This window comes from Gobio gobio (assembly GCF_949357685.1).
Source record: "Gobio gobio genome assembly, chromosome: 2".
Classification (NCBI taxonomy): domain Eukaryota; kingdom Metazoa; phylum Chordata; class Actinopteri; order Cypriniformes; family Gobionidae; genus Gobio; species Gobio gobio.
In genome coordinates, this window is record NC_137098.1 from 5,535,194 (window position 1) to 5,554,503 (window position 19,310).

Sequence of the window (19,310 nt, forward strand, 5' to 3'; positions counted from 1 at the left end):
TTACATTTAAAAAGAAAAGTAATCTAAGTAAATTACGTATTATTTTTAATAGATTTTGTCATTGGGTCACTGGGTCTCCATGTTTATAGAGACTCCCCTAACCCTATATTTTAACAACGTGATCTCATGATTTGTATGTAATTCATATTGACAACATTTTAAGTGATTATGTTTAGCTTTGCAGATAGGCTTAATGTATGTGTAAACATTTTAACGAACTCTTAATAACACAAATAATGTCTAATAAAGGTTGCTTTGAAGTTATTTTAACATTTCCGTAACCTAATCTAAAGTGAGATCTATTGACTGTTAATAAGTTGTTAACAATAACTCTTTACATATGAACTAAATTTACAATAACACTTCGTTAGTGACAATGAAAGAAGAACTCACCATTTGTATAGTCTATTAATGAATTAACTACAGTTTATTTTTGATTAGTATTTTATTACACTGTACTTATTATAAAGTGCTACCAGAGAGCAAATAGATGTAAAAGCCATATAACATATACTATTTTAAAGCGTCTTTGGTGTTTCCATGGTTTCTACAAAATAAAACCAGAAATCGAGAGTAACGCGGGTATGACGTCATTGCTAGGCGACGCATGGACACGGTCCGTGTCCTGGCTTAAAATAGCTTATTTCTCTTGATTTAAACATTCTTGGAAACATTTGGGATAGTGAAAGTAATACTATAACATTGTTCTAGTGGTTTTGGGATATTTTAATCAACAAAAAAATCTTACACATTGTGACTTTAATCTATATACAGTGTATAAACTATTAATTTTGATTAGTAAGTACTTTATTATTAGACTATGCTAGAGTAAATAGATGGGGGGGAGCCATTCCAGGCTTTTGTGATGGCCATGTCAGGTGAATCCTGATCTCAGACCGATCCAGTTCCCGTTTTTCCAGGTTCCAATCTGAATTCCTGCTGCTCTCTCTCTCTCTCCGAGATCAGTGAAAAATATCTCCAACCGTCCGGGCTGGCTCTCCCTCTCTCTCTTTCTTCACCTTTACACATTATGTCTGCTCTGACGCCTCTCATTTCGCTCCTCTCCAGCTCGGCTTTGGTTTAATCTCGGGAATATGGATTGACTTTGATTGCACTCGGTCGCCTGTTGAAGTTTGGAAGCGGCGGATCGTGTCTCTGCTCAACGAGCTTCATGTTTCCTTCGGCAACTTTCGGAAGTAACTCGTTCCGGATGTGTTGTTCACACCGCTGAACCGAGCCGTGCGCGCGACCAGGGGGATTTTAAACACGGATCGTGTCCGAGGCTTTCCACACTTCTTCTTTTATTCGTGTTTAAAGTGATGGCGGAGCGGGGAGCCCGGCTGCTCCTCTCTCTCTTCTGCCTCACGATCACACTTTCACGCGCTGAGAAAGGTAAGGCTGAGATTAAAGAGCATTCAAACTTTCTGCGGTGCGACCGAGTGTGTGTGTGTGTGACTAATTTTTCCATACTAACTCAGACAACTACACGCATAAATCGATGATTTCACCCAGTTCATCGAACACACACACCGCTCAGACATCCTTATAAATCAAAACATATGTGTAATATCCCCTTTTAATCTTTTATATGTGCCTCCTTCACTGCAAAGGTGTGTTCTGCATTAACTTCCACCTGAATAGAAACCCCATTCCTTCAAGAAAACTAGCCTGAATCTCATTATTATCATGTCTGAGAGCTTAAAGAGTGTTTTCCGTGCATTGTGTCTGTGTAAGAAATCATTTTTTGCATTAATCACAGATATTTTGGTCAATATGTCTTTGATTGCACACTTGAAAGAAAATAGAAAAGGCATTTTGGAAAGATCTACCATGTTTATTTTGGTGTGTGTGTGTGTAGATTTCTATATTACTTGAAACCAATCAGAAAGCATACCTGGGACAAACAAAATATTGCTTATGAATATAATGCTGTTTTTACACTGTATATAACCAGATAATATGCCTTAATGCTGCAAATGAGGTGACAAAATGCATGTCTGAATATCTGAATATGCACCGATATGAACATTTTGGCCGATATGGATAACCGATAATTCTTTAAACATATGCAAAATAATCTTTTATATTTGGCTCATTCACTGGATTAACTTGCACCTGAATAGAAACCCCATTCCTTCATTAAAAATGGAAGAAAACTAGCCTAAATCTCATTATCATCATGTCTGAGAGTGTTTTCCATGCATTGTGTCCCTGTAAGAAATCATAATCTTTTGCGTAATAGCATTAATATATATATTTTGGTGAATAGTGCATTTGAACACTTGAAAGAAAAGAGAAAAGGTGTTTTTGTAAAAGAACATCTACCATGTTTATTTTGGTGTGTGTAGAATTCTGGGTTAAAGAATGAAAATGAATTGCAGAAAACATACCTAGAAATATTGCTTATGAATATAATGCTGGTTTACACTGCTGATATGACCAGAGAATATGCCTTAATGCTGCAAATGAGGCGACATAAATGCATTTACACTGACATTGCAATAACTGAATATGGCGATACTGATAATTCTTTATACATTGCAATATCTGAAATATCAACAATATGAAAATTGTGGCCGATAACTGATATATTGGCAGATAAATCTACCGTAAATCCACATTTTTATATTATTTTTGAGAGGCTGATTACAAAAACAAAAGTCTCAGCATTAAAATCCATGTCCCAAACACACAATTATAACGTTTTTATTAGGGCTGTCAAAAGATTAATCGCGATTAATCACATCCAAAATAAAAGTTTGTGTTTACATAATATATTTGTGTGTACTCTGTATAATTATTATGTATATATAAATACAAACACATTCATGTATATATTTAAGAAATATTTGCATGTATATACTGTATATACATTTATATAATTTATTATATATATAAATATTTTATATATAAATAATAATTAACAGAGTACACACACATATATTATGTAAACACAAACTTTTATTTTGGATGAGATTAATCGCGATTAATCTTTTGACAGCCCTAGTTTTTATTATAATTTTATATAGCCGATATGACAGACCTGCGCCGCACATGTTGCGCTTTATTATATTTTTCGTTTTTTTTAAAAACTGAGAATCATATTTAAAGCAATTCAAACCCATCTGAAGTCTCTCAGCTGAAGGAATAATCCCTTATTTATCGGCTTTAAGATATCGGGTAAATTTTCTTGAACGTGAAAAATGAACATATATCGGTTGATACTGATATAGTTGCCTAAAAATAAGAATATTAATATCGGTACATGAACAATGATGACAATGCACTTGATTTGCACAGTCAGCGTTACCATTTTTTTTTTTTTTTTTTTTTTTTTTGCCGTTGCATTGATGCAAAGAATATGAAGCTAGCACAGACTCAACTGTGTAAATATGCCTTTAGAGAAAGTGGTTATTTTTGCTTCAGATCTTTGTCTCAGTTCATATTGAATATGACAAGTCTCGCATTCAATTTGCATGCTGCATCATTTAACTCTTTCATTATTATTGGCTACATGTTTCCAACAGTTTGTGCTTGGTTATTAGGATCACGTTCGGTGAAACAGTCTTGCGTGCAGAGGCTGATGAAGCGACTCTGCCGCATGAAAAGCAATGTGCTGTGGTAAAAAATCACAGGCTTTGCTGGAGATCAGTACAAAAGAGAGGAATGGGGGGCTGGGTGGAATGGGCAGACTCTGTCTGGAAAGTAATAAAACCAGGAGATTAAGGGGGGGGAACAGGGAGTTCCTTTGGGAGTTTTGATTGATTCCAGAGAATTGGACCTACATGCGGAGAGTGAGTTTCAAGTTACTAATTGTGGGGTCCCCTTCTGAAAATATGTGTTTATTTGAAACATGTTTTTTGAGGTCCTGAAGCTCACAAATGCCAACCATAAGCAGTTTCGTGAAGATCTTGGAGATAACAGCGTTCCAACTTTTCATCTGCTGGAAAGGAAATGGGCATGTCTTGAAGTTGTTGTTTTTTTTGTGTGTAAAAGTTGTCCTTGCATCAAATTTGCATCCCATCTTATCTGCATAATCCTGTTGGGAGAGAGCTGTGTGCTGAAGTCTTCCCTGCGGATAATGTAAACAGCATGCTAAACTATATAAACACCCTGCAAGAGATCTGCTTCCTTCGCCGAGGCCTTCGTTGCACAGACCTGAACAAAAGGTCAGTGTTGTTCTAACTTAGATAAGGTTTTGTTTTCTGTTCTATAGGCGATATAACTGGTTATTAAGTTAAGTTAGACCTGGTTTCGCAGACAGGGCTTAGATTAAGCCAGGATTAGGACTTTTTAAGTAGCTTTTATAAACATGCCTTAGGAAAAACATGACTGGTGGCGTCTTGAGATGATACAATGACATATTTTAAGATATGATGGCTTACACATGCATTTTAGGCTCGGTTTACACTGGGATTAAGATGCGTTTTGGTCGATCGGATCACAAGTGGACGCACTTAAAGGGTTAGTTAATTTCTAGAAAATTAACTAATTAATTTTGGATCGTTGGACACCCGTAAGACCTCCGTTCATATTCGGAACACAAATGAAGATATTTTAGTTGAAAGCTGATGCTGAGAAAGGCTTCAGATAGGCCTCCATTGGCATTCAGTACATTGACACTTCCAAGATCCATGAAAGGCACTTAAAACGTTGTTACAAAGTCCATCTCACCACAGTGACTCTACAATAATCTTACGATGTGACGACAATAGTTTTGGTGCGCAAAAAAAAAATCAAAATAACACCTTTATCCAAATTGTTCTCGACTTCCGTGTGTGCCTCCACGACGCATGCGCGAGAATATGACGTAGCGCCGGCGTTCGGGAATCCATGAAATACACACTTAAGCCCCATTTTGAGAACTACGCCGAGACCTAAAGCACGATCAATGTAGAATTCAACAGCTTAGACACGCGCGTCTTCCTCTGCTTGTAAACAAATCGCTTCTGGGTCATGTGTCCGAACGCCGGATCTGCGTCATATTCTCGCGCATGCGTCGTGGAGGCACACACGGAAGTCGAGAACAAGTTGGATAAAGGTGTTATTTTGATTTTTTTTTGCGCACAAAAACTATTGTCGTCGCATCGTAAGATTATTGTAGAGCCACTGTGGTGAGATGGACTTTGTAACGACGTTTTAAGTGCCTTTTATGGGTCTTGTGAGTGTGAATGTACTGAATGCCAACGGAGGCCTATCTGAAGCCTTTCTCAGCATCAGCTTTACACTAAAATATCTTCATTTGTGTTCCGAATATGAACGGAGGACTTACGGGTGTCCAACGACATGAGGGTGAGTAATTAATGACAGAATTTTCATTTTTGGGTGAACTAACCCTTTAATACAGGTGTAAACGGGTCTAAAGTGTTTTAGGCTTGTCCACTTTAGTGTAGTGGAAAACACATTAGACCGGATTGCTTTCGTAGTGTAGACGCTCATGTGTTCAAACAGCCACAAAAGACCGTCTTCTCTCTGTCTACTGACCTAATGCGTGAACATTATGGGATGCGCGCTAGCCAGGCGGGATTTAAACTTTGTCGGCTGGAGACCCAAGTTTGGTTTGAAGAGGAAAAACATACCAGCACAATGATCTCTCTCCATTCCTGATGTCTAACACACTCTCACAGCGTTCGGCTGGTCTTGTGGCTGTCAGATGACGATGTGTTTTTCCGTCGTATCCGTGCACGTTATGTAAATTGCTCAAGATTATTAGATGGAAAGATCTGAAAAAGCCCGCCCATAGACCCTCCCCTTGAAGAAATCAGGACAGAAGTGGTTGAAAGTGGACAAAAGAGACGGATTAAAACACCAGCTGTAAATGGGAATGTGTCTCGCTCGTCTACTTTTGATCCGATCGACCAAATGTATCTTAATACCAGGAGTAAACAAGACCTGGAGGTCTTAAGCCTTGCCTGGGAAACTGTGGGTCAGTGTAATATATTACTGATATTAGTATATTTGCTAAGCACTGGATTTTGGCAACTGAAAATACTTGGCAAAACATTTTTGGTTTCGGCCAAAATAACTGAAAGAGTGACGTTTGATCAGCGCTTTTCCAATGACATATTTAGACCGCATCAGCATCTATTTCATGCACAAAATCTACAACAGGTAAACATGTCAGCAGTGTGGAAACACCTCACTTGCTATGTTTCCATCCAAAGTTGCGAATGTAACCTATGCGCAAAATTGCAATATCGCATAAAACTATTGTGAATAAAGCACCGTTTCCATCCAGTGAGTCGAAGAGAACAAAATCATCACTTCCTGATAAACTCCCGCTAAACAATCACTAAGAAACATAGGAGAAGCCAACTTATATAATCATTTTCGTTATTATTTGCGTCTCAGAGAAACTTGTGCGTCTCAATAAACGTGTTGTGTTGCTTTCAGAGGCAGATTCTGCTGTTTGGGAACGCATGTAAGACAGTTTTCCGCTGGTTAGTACAGTTATACTGTTACATCGCGAAAGTCACATGTTTTTTTTTTTATGCGCATCGAGGAATTTATTCGGTAAATGCATTTCCATCGTAGTTTATGTGCATGTTTTCGTATCGGATAGAAAATGTATCTGACTCAAGCGAGGGCATACGTTTTTTTTAATGCGCATTTTTTAAAATAATGCGCATCTTTGCGTTTCCATTCAGCATTTTTTGATGTGATATCCCAAAATGCGCTTAATAATAGGTGGATGGAAACATAGCTACACTCTAAAAAATGCTGGGTTAAAAACAGCCCAAGTTGGGTTGAAAATGGACTAACCCAGCAATTGGGTTGTTTTAACGCAGCGGTTGGGTTAAATGTTTGCTTAAAACAACCCAATTGCTGGGTTAGTCCATTTTCAACCCAACTTGGGCTGTTTTTAACCCAGCCTTTTTTAGAGTGTACTGTGAACAAAATAATGCTGAGGTTTTTTGACTAAAATACCTAGAAGCGGCTTGTTGTCGTACACTCTAAAAAATGTTGGGTTAAAAACAGCCCAAGCTGGGTTGAAAATGGACAAACCCAGCGATTTGAGTTGTTTTAACCCAGTGAATGGGTTGTTTTAACCCAGTGAATGGGTTGTTTTAACCCAGCGGTTGGGTTAAATGTTTGCTTAAAACAACCCAATTGCTGGCGTAAAACAACCCAATTGCTGGGTTTGTCCATTTCAACCCAACTTGGACCATTTTTAACCCAGCATTTTTTAGAGTGTAGAACTTTACTATGACTGGTTTATCACCTGAGAACACAACACTAATTTACCCAAACTTTATTTGTGAATTTCTGCTTAAAAATGTAGTTGTGGTGCATCACTAATATCAGTTTTTTTGGTTTTGCCAACAAAAAAAAAGGTACGATGGCCAAATGGTATACTAACAGATTGCGTTTTTGTTTGGTCTGTGTGGTATTTTGCTTATTTACAGTATGTGGAGAGATTTAATCATAGATAAATGGATGCCTTTTTTTTAAGGAAATATTCCATCAGCGCAGTAGCTTGTTTGGCCATATAGCCGTCCATTGCATTATAATCATTATCTGAAGTCATCATTACTGTTGCAGCTGCATGTTTTCAGATGTCAGGGAACAAAGAGGATCAATATCACAGTGACAAATTAAGTATTGTCAGCAATTGAATCTCGCTGGAAACAGGGCGTCACAATAAGCTCCAGCTGAGAGATCTAGCCTTCGATGTTCTTTATTAATTTAGATGGACAATGGGCCCTTGGCTAATTGCCTAATGTGCAAATGAAGGCTTGATAGCAGCATGTAAATGGATTATGATTGATGGAGTTGTTTGTTTATTGCACTAGCGGCAAAAGTGCTGGTTAATAATTTGACCTGATATTTGTCAACATGTAATTTGGGTTTCTTTGTGAGGGAATCAAAACCTTTCCGTGTCCTTGTAGGGTGAATTCAGGGTGATTGGGACACTTTTTCCAAGTCATCTCAATGGCCCTGAAATCACCCTACTTAGTGATATGGCCGGGTATTGGTATGTTTGGAATGGCATACTACTTATTATTTCATTCATATTGCAAGAATATGTAGAATGCAATGCACTTGGCATGACCTTCCATTTAGATAACAAAAAAAATCTCTTGTTTTTTGACTCCTCATTAGTCCAGACAGTGAAATGACTCCAAACTGGAGTGCAAAATGGGCATATTTTGTTTCTGACGACTGAATTGTCACTTGTGGATTGAACACGCCACGTAGTGAGATCATCTGGCAACAATTTAGCACGCTACAGTTTGAAATGTTCAGTGTTGCATGCTGTTTCAATTATTATAAAAAAAAAAATAGTACTGTATATAATAAGCAGGGAATGAAGGCTCAAGTATTCCATTCCGAGCTAGACGTGATTGGCCTTAATGTCAGCACAGACCAATCATCAGCATTTCTCTTTTGGTGGCCTCTAAATTAAGGTATGAATGGTTGGGGCTACTTGTGAAAATTCGAGTCCATTTATCGAAATTGTGTATGAGATTATTGGAAAGATTTCCAAGCCAACCCTGGTCAATCCTGCTCCATTACCATCAGCAGTGTATCATTATGTTACTGAGTGCACTATTTTAGTGTAGCATTTGAGAAAATGACCAGTCTACGCAAATACACACGAGGTAGCGCATACGGCTTTTTGTTGTTGTTGAAGGAATTCCGGTGAAATGGTCATGCCTACGGAATGTTTGGTGGTCAACACCCTCATTTGGGATCTGAGTGGTTGCAGTTCCCAGTGGATCTCTCTTTGCCGAGCCTCTTACCAGCCTCAGCAGCTGGAGAAGATTATGATGCATGTGTGATATGAATGCTCGTACTCGGTGAAGCGAAGCAGAATCCAACTAGAGCTTCTGATAAGCCATTTTGTAGTGTCTTCCTCTTGGTCTGATTGTTTTGGCCCTCACAAATCTAGAATTATGCTAATAATAAACGGTATTTAAATAGCTACAATATGAGTAGTTATGCAGACAAATGGCACATTTAATATTTCTCATGCATACGGTTACAGATTTTGAATTAACTCTGTTTTAGGCATTATTTAAATTTTGATCGTTCTAAAGTTGTTCTTTAGACTCAGATCATCATCCAGTATTGGTATTGGGTATACATCAACTGATAATATATATTTAATTATGCAATATGCATGCCTATTTACTATATTTTTACATTTAGATTACCTTTACATCTCTTAAAAACACAATTTTGTCTCAAAACGAATATCCATTTGTGATGCCTAAATGTACAACATTTTTATATCTAGTGTTTAATGTTTTGTTATTATTAATATCTAATGCTCATAATAATTAATTGTTTTGAGTAGAGAGAACATGAATTTAACAAATTAGTTCAAATAAATTCACTTTTTTGAGTATTTAGAACTTTTTTCATTTGAGTTCACGAAACTGACACATTTTAAGTAATCTGAATTTTATTGTTTTGAGTTTCTTGTTTCTTTTAATTTAGACCAATTTAAATTTAACTGAAATTGGGGTGGGATTACGGTTTCCCAGCATGCTTTGCCATGTCTCTCGAAAGGGGGAGTAAATGCTTTTTGTGTTTAAATTATTGGGAGATTTCGGAGTTTAATAATTTATGCTAATTTAGTAGACTTTCTGTGATGCTTCTAATCAAAGCATTGTTGCCAATTAGCAAGTTAGCATATACTGAATTAGCTAAAAATATTTCAGATTACATGATCATTTTAAGTTTAAATGTATGAGTTGGCTTAAATATGTTATCTTTTAATTTAATTAAACAAAAATTTAAATTTACATTAAATTTATCTTTTAATTTAATTAAACATTTTTTGTCAAACAAAGTGCTGCACAACTTGGCTTTATATGTTTAAAATTAAAACACAAGAAAAATAGTAATTTATTCGTTTAAAAATAAAGTTTTGATAATTTATTATTATTACACTGAGACGTATCTAAATTCTACTGTACAACAGTAATATATTTTTCAAGTTAAACCAGACTTTTATTTTGACGGGTTGACGTGAAGACCTTTGAGTTTCTGTGTGTTTATGATATGATGCTAGTTTTTCTCAAATGAAACGGTAAAATGCTCATAAAGTGACTCTCGGTGGCTCTGCGTTCATGTCCTCATATGAGACGGCAGAGATGGTGACCGCGACGCGCGATTCTATCGCTAGTCTATATCACCAGATGCATTCTCAGATACCGAAATTTGGTACCGATTGATTTAATGTGAAATAAATTACGTAATTCAGTCGGTGCCCTTAAAAGTAGCCTACCAAGTTCGGTACCCAACCCCTAGCTTTTGCGCATCTTCTGAAAGAGAACTGAATCTCCGGATCAAAACGCATGCAAAAAAGCAGCAGAAACAAGCGATAAAAGCATTGCTTATGCACGTTGTAGTCTTTAGAAAAAGAAAGACTAGTTTCAGCTTTTAGTTCAAAATGTCGCTTTATGAATCTTACCCCCAAATAAAGAATTCATGAAGCAAGAATAATTATTAGCAGGTTTTCTTTTGACATACTCAGATAACAAAATATTCTGGGGGCTGTGAAAATTGTGTGAAAATGATCAAAAATGTTGGTGGTGGCTGGCAACTTGCTCTGGCCAAAAGAGTAAATATCGGTGCATTACATAACTCGAAGGAGGGCCCGAGTCAAATGTGGGGCCTGGAACCTTATAGAGTCGTGATGGTGAACCATTAAAGGGATAGTTCACCCTAAAACGAAAATTTGATGTTTTTCTGCTTACCCCCAGGGCATCCAAGATGTGTCTTTGTTTCTTCAGTACAAGTACAAATTAAGATTTTTAACTCCAACCGTTGCCATCTGTCAGCCGTATAATGCATGTGAATGGGGTCTAATTCTATTAGAGTAAAAAAAAACATGCACAGACAACTTCAAATGAAACCCTGCGGCTCGTGACGACACATTAATGTCTTAAGACACGAAACGATCAGTTTCTGCGAGAAACCGAACGGTATTTATGCTATTATTTCACCTCATATCAGACGAATGTCATCAGCTCTTCAGACCGCCATAACTTCCTGTGAGTGAGGTCAAAATACCGGCCGGGTCATATATATATATATATATATATATATATATATATATATATATATGTGTAGATGCCTCATTTGAGCGATCCGCGCAGGCACTAATGAGGCATGCATTATACGACTATCACACTGCAACGGTTGGAGTTAAAAATCTTCATTTGTGTTCTACTGAAGAAACAAAGACATCTTGGATGCCCCGGGCGGTAAGCAGAAAAACATCAAATTTTCGTTTTTGGGTGAACTATCCCTTTAAGTAACCCAGAACGCCCTAGTAACCGTTCTGTTGTGCATATTTCACAGTCAGCACCATACCAAATGCTGAACTAGAGCAAACATGAGTTCTCGATTGCGGGAAACCATTTTTTCCCCATGTGGCTCTGATCACTGCTCAGTCCAGCTGAAGCCCATTTATCGCTGACCCAAATTGTTGAAATGTTTATCTTTGGTTCTTCTTCCTGGCCGTGCACTGGCTGCTCACATGCATGCGCTGCCATGTTAATTAGTATTGTTCTCCTCTCCCTATCTTTCCTCGCTGCTAGTCGGGCTGTCATGAAATGGGGTCTGCTTTCTTTATGGCCTGTTTCGCAGCATTTCACTTTATCGTTACAGTCTCCACACACCTGCTGAATATGCTGACAAGCTAACTTGTGCTGTTTCCCTTCATTCGGTGTTATACATGTGAGTAACGGCTGCGCGAACTGATATCTGTGCCAAGCATCCCGGCAGACTAAAGCTGTGAAACCATTGAAGGTGATTGAAGCGCCCTGTTGTTGTTGCACATTGCTTGAGCGCTGATGACGGGCTCTGCGGGGGCCCTTCCCTCGCGGCTCCGTATAAAGGTCTCCTAGTGTGGCCTGTAGAAGAATCACTGAAGACGGAGAATGAATAAGCTCAACGTCACTGCCAGTCTGCCTGAACTCGGCTTGTGGCTCTTGGCAGCTCAAGCCGTGCTTCAGATCTTCTCGACACGCCATCCTGAGGTCGGCTTCTGGTTTATCGCTACGATCCAGTCAGGGCTCGTCACACCTTCCTACTCCAAAAGCAAACATTCCTTCCTTTGCTTTAACCAAGGAAGTGTGGAAAATGGAGAGCTTCGACTCGAACAAAGGGCATTTTTTTTCTTTGCATGTAAAGTAGAAACCTATTTTCCATATGTCACTAAAGGGTACATAACACACAGTTTCTGCCAATCTCATGTTAATCTTGAGTACCTATAGAGTACTATTGCATCCTTCATATCTAAGAAGAATCTTTAGCTTTATCATATTTATAAAAGACAGATACGCTGTACCGATTATTTCTGAAAACTGCTGAGCTTGTGGAGGTGTGCAGTGGGCGGAGCTAAAGACACACACACACACACACACACACACACACAACCCGTAACCCGAACAAAGCTCATTGATGGGTCGCTCTGGTGTGTGTGTGTGTGTGCGCTCATCTGGGAGAAGTGCCCATATAAGGAGTTCCGCCCTTTATGACGTCATACAGGGCCATACTGAATAAAAAAGCTTTACGAAACTTGAAGGAGGAGTGTATTTGACACAGAAATACTAAATTTTTTCAATGTTGGGTCTGTTTAGCATGAGAATAAACTCTTAAAAAGTGTAAATAAGTCAGAATGCATTAAATATCACACCCCCTTAAAGGGTTAGTTCACCCAAAAATGAAAATTCTGTCATTAATTACTCACCCTCACGTCGTTCGAGACCCGTAAGACCTCCGTTCATATTCGGAACACAAATGAAGATATTTTTGTTGAAAGCTGATGGCTGAGAAAGGCCTCCATTGGCATTCAGTACACTTATACTCCCAAGACGGATAAAAGGCACTCAAAACATCGTTACAAAGTCCATCTCACCACAGTGACTCTACAATAATCTTACGATGCGACGACAATAGTTTTTGTGCGCAAAAAAAATCAAAATAACACCTTTTTCCAACTTGTTACTGCCTTCCGTGTGCCTCCACGACGCATGCGCGAGAATATGACGCAGATCCGGCGTTCGGACAGATGACCCAGAAGTGATTTGTTTACAATCAGAGGAAGACGCGCGTATCTCAGCTGTTGGATTCTACATTGATCGTGCTTTAGGTCTCGGCGTAGTTCTCAAAATGGGGCTTAAGTGTGCATTTCATGGAATCCCGAGCCCCGGCGCTACGTCATATTCTCGCGCATGCGTCGTGGAGGCACACGCGGAAGGCAATAACAAGCTGGATAAAGGTGTTATTTTGATTTTTTTTTGCGCACAAAAACTATTGTCGTCGCATCGTAAGATTATTGTAGAGTCACTGTGGTGAGATGGACTTTTAATGACATTTTAAGTGCCTTTTATCGGTCTTGGGAGTATAAGTGTACTGAATGCCAATTGAGGCCTAACTGAAGCCTTTCATAGCCATCAGCTTTCAACAAAAATATCTTCATTTGTGTTCCGAATATGAACGGAGGTCTTACGGGTCTCGAACGACGTAAGGGTGAGTAATTAATGACAGAATTTTCATTTTTGGGTGAACTAACCCTTTAAAGCTGTAGTTCATCTGGAAATTGGAAATTTTAATATCATTTACTTGATCCATTATCCATAAAACTTCCTTGCTTCCACTTCCACAATTGGAAAACTTGAATAATTCATACTTATTTCCTATTACAATGAATGTGAGCTTTGAAAAACCCAGTGAATAACGGCTTACATTTCAGCTGGTTTCTCACAGGATTACTTAATAATAATATTTTTATTAGGATTACTTTTATGACACGGTTATGTTTATTTGAATTTGCATTTAAAGCTAGAAATCTGTAATTCAATTGAAACACTGTACAAAATATGATCAATACACTATGACAACATTGCTTTACCTGATCTGTTTTTTTTAAGTTATACAAGTTATACTCGTTTTTAAAATCAGTTTAATGTAACTTAAGTTAATTTAGTATTTAGGAACTTAATTTAATTAATTTACTTAATTTAAGGCAGCAACTGTTTTACATTTGAAGAACAAACAAAAAAATCACTTGTTCATTAAAAAAGTTTACATTTATGAATAACATGGGTGAATAAATTCGGAGAATATTTATTTGACAAATGAAAGCAGGATGTGCCAAGGTTTTCACTCATAGAAATCCTGTTATAATGCATGTTAATTATGTATTTCATAACATGGAACGAGCACAGAATCTCTCAGTTGATGTTAGCCTTGGTTACTTATGTCATGCGCTGTGAATATTGTATACTTAGCTGGAAATGAGTCTTTGAAAGGTAGATTGAGGTGCTTTTGTGATTGTGAGATGAGATCTGCTCTTTTTGAATCTCTGTCGTGATAATGAATGTCTGAGAGCCGTAAGCTACAGTGCATTACTTCCGTATTATTGCACATTACAGCCAGATTAATGTATATATTTACTGTTTTTTTAGGAGGTACGTCATTTTGGGTGGTTTTGTTCTGGGTGGTTGCATTTATAAGCTGGTTTTGCAGCTGCAGTGCATGCCAGATGAGATATGAAGAATTTCCTCCCGATGGAATGATGGAAACCAGCTGCTCTGGGTCCCCGACCTCGAGATTTGACCTCTGACCTGGCGATGGATAAATGCAGCTGGAGAAAAAAGCCAGGAGAAGAAGATAAAGCCAGAAAAGCACCTGCAGAGTAGGCTTGACATTCCAGCACTGGATCCATGGACACGTGTCACATGATCCCAGTGAGCGTGTTGGTATGGGAGGGGGCATCATTAAGGGGCGGCCAGCTGTTACTGTATATGCCTAATGAGCGCTTTTATGGGAAAGACTTGATGAACACGCACATTTGACCGGCTACCTGTGGAATAAGTGCGCCTACAGATTAAGCTCCACAGTTTTTCAAAAAAGTTTCAGCCAATATATACATTATAAAAAAAACGGTTACTTTGTAATATTAAAGTAATATTAATTAACTACATGTACTTACTATAGGGTTTGGTTTATGGTTAGTTGCATGCAATTATGCATCATTTATAGTACACTAAATCTAATTAGTTAGACTTACTTAAAAAGAGCATGCAAACCAATTGCCTTAAAAAAACAAGTAAAGTGAAATGGGAATAGTTGTGCTAACAAATGCTTAGTTAGTTTAGTTTACTTACACATGAGTTCTAGTGACTAAAAAAGAACTGTAGAGGGTACTTAATCTTTTATTTCAGGTTTATTCTTGACTTGGTATAGCCACCATTGTTGTGTTTTGTATGCTGGATGTCTGTGTGTAACTCAACACATGGTCAACTGCAAGATATCGTTACAAATATAGAGGGATTATATCAACCCGGTTAAAAGTTTCACATGTGTTTATGACGTAAGTGTTAGCACTAAAATCGATCATTATACGACATGAAGAGAAATAGTACATAGGCTAATTTTAAAAGGTGACCTTGATTATCATTAATAATCATTAACTATAGTTCATAATTCAATCAGAAGCTAGGTCAACTTTTAAAAGCAACCTATTTATTACTTATCTTCCTTTGAAACCAAATAACTGTGATTTCTTGTTGCATCGCTGCATCAATAGGAACAGAGTTATAATAATGTGAATGTTTCACAAGTGCCCAACCAAAGTGAACACTGATCACCATAATGGCGAGTTGTTGTTTTTTGCTTGACAAAATGGCACTCAAACCAATCAATTAATCTTAATTTGGGTTTTCTGAGTGGACAAGGAATAGCATGTGAATAGTACAGATTACTAGATTTTTACAAATAAGTTTAGACATTTAAGTGAAGGTAACTAAAAAGTGTTAGATAAATCCAACAGCGATTCTTACAGTGTAATTACTATAGAAACTACATGTAACGTGTAACAAAGACACTGTGAAATAAAGTGTTAACTAAAAAAAGTTGGGTTACACTTTATTTTAAGGTGTCCGTGTTACAGTGTAATTGTGCATTTAAGTACTGAGTAACTTACTATAGGATTAGGTTTTGGTTTAGAGTTAGTTGCATGTAATTATGCATAATTTATAGTTATTACTACAGTATGTAACGTGTAACACGGACACTGTAAAAGAAAGTGTTACCAAAAGTTGAATTATTGCCCTGAAATGACATTATTTTCCCCCTTTATCCATTAGTGATTAAATAGTAATTTACTGTTGGAAAGTTGAGTGTGCAACACACAATGTATCCCTGTCTTCACATTATAATCGTAAAGTTACAATTTGTTGTTAATTTGTGTTTTTTCATGCACTTGAATTATTGTAATTTACGGATATTTAGGTAGCAAAATGTTAGCAGTGAGTGCATTATTAGGTTAGTCTGCTTTCAGTGAGAGTGTAGTACATTCAACAGTTTAACACATTTTATTATTTAAATCCATTCTGCAGAATTGTTTAATGCAGAATTGCATTGTGGGCCTAGGAATGAGTAATTGCTGCGACAGACCAATGCAAAAGTGCCCCATTTCACTTATGCACTCGAAAAAGAAGCAAATGAGCTATTTGGCTAGATTAAAGAAAGGCCTTTTTTTTGCAAAGCTTCCTGGGATTCTTTTATCCAAAATGCACAAATAATATTAATCTCATTTCTGTCGTCTCTCACCTTATAATAAGGTTTGATATTGGCAATTTGACCATTTTTGGAAGAGATAGCACAGGCCTATTATGTTCATCAAAAAGCAATTACAGGAAGCCACTACTGCGGGACGTATGGTAATTACACAAAACTCTACTTATATCTTCAGTTTCTCACCTCTAGACACTTACACAATCATGTGAATTAAGCAGAATCGTGTACACAATAACTTTATGATTGGATAATTAGCGGTTGCACTCGGATGATATCACCGTCATTACCCTTTACATCTTTTTTGGGGCCGTATAAACACTCGTGGAATTGTCTATACATGTTGAGCTCGCAAGAACTTGCGCGGATAATGCGATTCACTGAGCTGTGGACCGGGCCAACCGCACCCACACCAGCCCATAGACTTACAGCCGCTGCCTACATTCCCAGTGATTCACGGTCAGGGTGGTGTCGCATGCTTGCCGAAAAAAGGGGGGTCAGGGGTTCAATTGCCCCCCCGGGTAAAGCCTTAGATACATAGTGACTGTACGGCTGCCCCACGCTGACTACAATGGTAATTAATTTCTAATGAGGGTTGGAGCGCTCGCTTGTGCCAGCCTGCATTGAGCCCACGGGCTCCAGACGTTTTCTTCTATGCCCCATTTATTTAAAGAGTTTGTAATATTCTCCAGTAGGTCAAGAGTTCCCTTCCGCTTTATGATGTCTACCCTCCTCGAGTAATTTCTTTTAGTAGCTTTCCAACACTTTTATTTTGATTAGATCGCACTATTGCGATATGAGAACGATTTGTCTTTTCGGCCTTGTGTGAGATGAGATGAAGTTTTCACATAATCCTGGTTCTAGTTCAATAAACCCATTCCAGTTTAATTCCATTTTTATAAAGTTATGCTCTTTATGCGTCATTTCATTGCGCATTCAATCGGGTTTAATTAAAGTCGGTGACTTGTGTATTGTGGTTTTGGGGCAGTGCTGAAGCAGCTTGTATTGATAGAATTTCCTGAGAGGAAACTATTCTGTGAAATACAGGAAGCCATTAGGAAGTCTGGGCCTCACATCTATCTGCAGTCAGTAAACAGTGACTAGCTCCCTGTGTAAGCAGTATGGATGAGCATTAGAGCTCCTGAAGAGGATTTTGTTGTGGAATTTGTTGGTTATTTGTGCAATGTTTTTGTTAATAGTGTACACACTATATTGCCAAAAGTATTGGGACACCCCTCCAAATCATTGAATTCAGGAGTTCCAATCACTTCCATGTTCACAGGTGTATAAATCAAGCACTAGGCATGCAGACGCTTCTACAAACATTTGTGAAAGAATGGGCCGCTCTCAGGAGGAGCACGCCGCCACTGGACTCGTGTTCTCTGGAGTGACCAATCACGCTTCTCTGTCTGACAATCCCATGGACGAGTCTGAGTTTGGCGGTTGCCAGGAGAACGGGACTTGCCTGACTGCATTGTGCCAAGTGTAAAGTTTGGTGGAGGGGGGATTATGGAGCTGGGTTGTTTTTCAGGGGTTGGGCTTGACCCCTTAGTTCCAGTGAAAGGAACTCTTAATGCTGCAGCATACCAAGACATTTGGGACAATTTCATGCTCCCAACTTTGTGGGAACAGTTTGGGGACGGCCCCTTCCTGACATGGATGAGCGAGTTTGGGGTGGTGGAACTTGACTGGCCTGCACAGAGTCCTGACCTCAACCCGATTGAACACCTTTGGGATGAATTAGAGCGGAGACTGAGAGCCAGGCCTTCTCGTCCAACATCAGTGCCTGACCTCACAAATGCACTTCTAGAAGAATGGTCATGCAAAGGCAGGCGTCCCAAAACTTTTGGCAATATAGTGTGTGTGTGTATATATATATATATATATATATACAGGATATATAATAGACAAATGTTTAAGAGACGATGATTTGATCATTATTGCAGTGATTATGCAACAGTTCTTCCAACCCTAATTGGAGTGGTTTCTTAAACTTGTCGGGAGGGAGCATGAAGAATCATTTCCCCACATGAATTGGAGTCCAGAGCTGAAACTCATTGAAAGTCTTTGGGATGTGCTGGAGGAGACTTTACAGAGTGCTGGACTCTTGCATTGACAATACAAGATCTGGACCAAATATTGATGCAGCTCTTGATGGAAATAACATCACAACCTTGATTTCCATGATTTTTTGTTCAAGATCTTGCCATTGAGGCGGACTAAATCGAAATGTAAAAATCGCCGTATTCATGTTGGGTTCGGGTAAGAAGGGATTCGGGTCGGGTACAGATTTTAGGACCCAAGAAGATCTCTAGTAGATAGCGTAGATGCTACCACAAAATATTGAACTTCATTCAATATTTATTCAGAACTTTACTACGACTATGGACACAATAATACAGAGTTTACACTATTACCTCAATTTAATTACCAAATTTTTGTTTGGTTTTGGGGTAACACTTGATTAGTTAACATGAACTTATAATGAACTGCACGTATAAAGCATTTATTTTATCTTTGTTAATGTTAATTTCAAAATTTACTAATACTTTATTAAAATCTTGCTAACATTAGTTAATGCACTGTGAACTAACATGAACAAACCATGAACAGCTGTATTTTTATGAACTAACGTTAACAAAGATGAACTAATGCTGAACAGAGGTGTTGTTCATGGTTAGTTCATGTTAACTAATGCATTAACTAATGTTAACTAATACAACCTTATTGTAAAGTGTTACCTGTTTTGGTTTCAGTGACTCAGTTCA

At 38.1% G+C, this 19,310-nt stretch overlaps 1 protein-coding gene across 14 annotated transcripts in view; it reads left to right on the top strand.

Moving 5' to 3' along the window:
• The first annotated feature begins 932 nt into the window (after positions 1 to 932).
• The window catches only part of neo1a (neogenin 1a), a 254,030-nt gene continuing 235,652 nt past the window's right edge, over positions 933 to 19,310 (top strand). For 12 of the 14 annotated variants that reach the window (XM_079806553.1, XM_079806545.1, XM_079806558.1 and 9 more), the window contains exon 1: positions 959 to 1,392. In XM_079806553.1, coding sequence (XP_079662679.1) covers positions 1,320 to 1,392 — 73 coding nt within the window. In that variant the 5' untranslated portion in view covers positions 959 to 1,319. Of the gene's footprint in view, positions 1,393 to 19,310 lie in introns of all 14 variants that reach the window. The other 2 variants (XM_079806547.1, XM_079806548.1) reach the window with 2 other exon arrangements.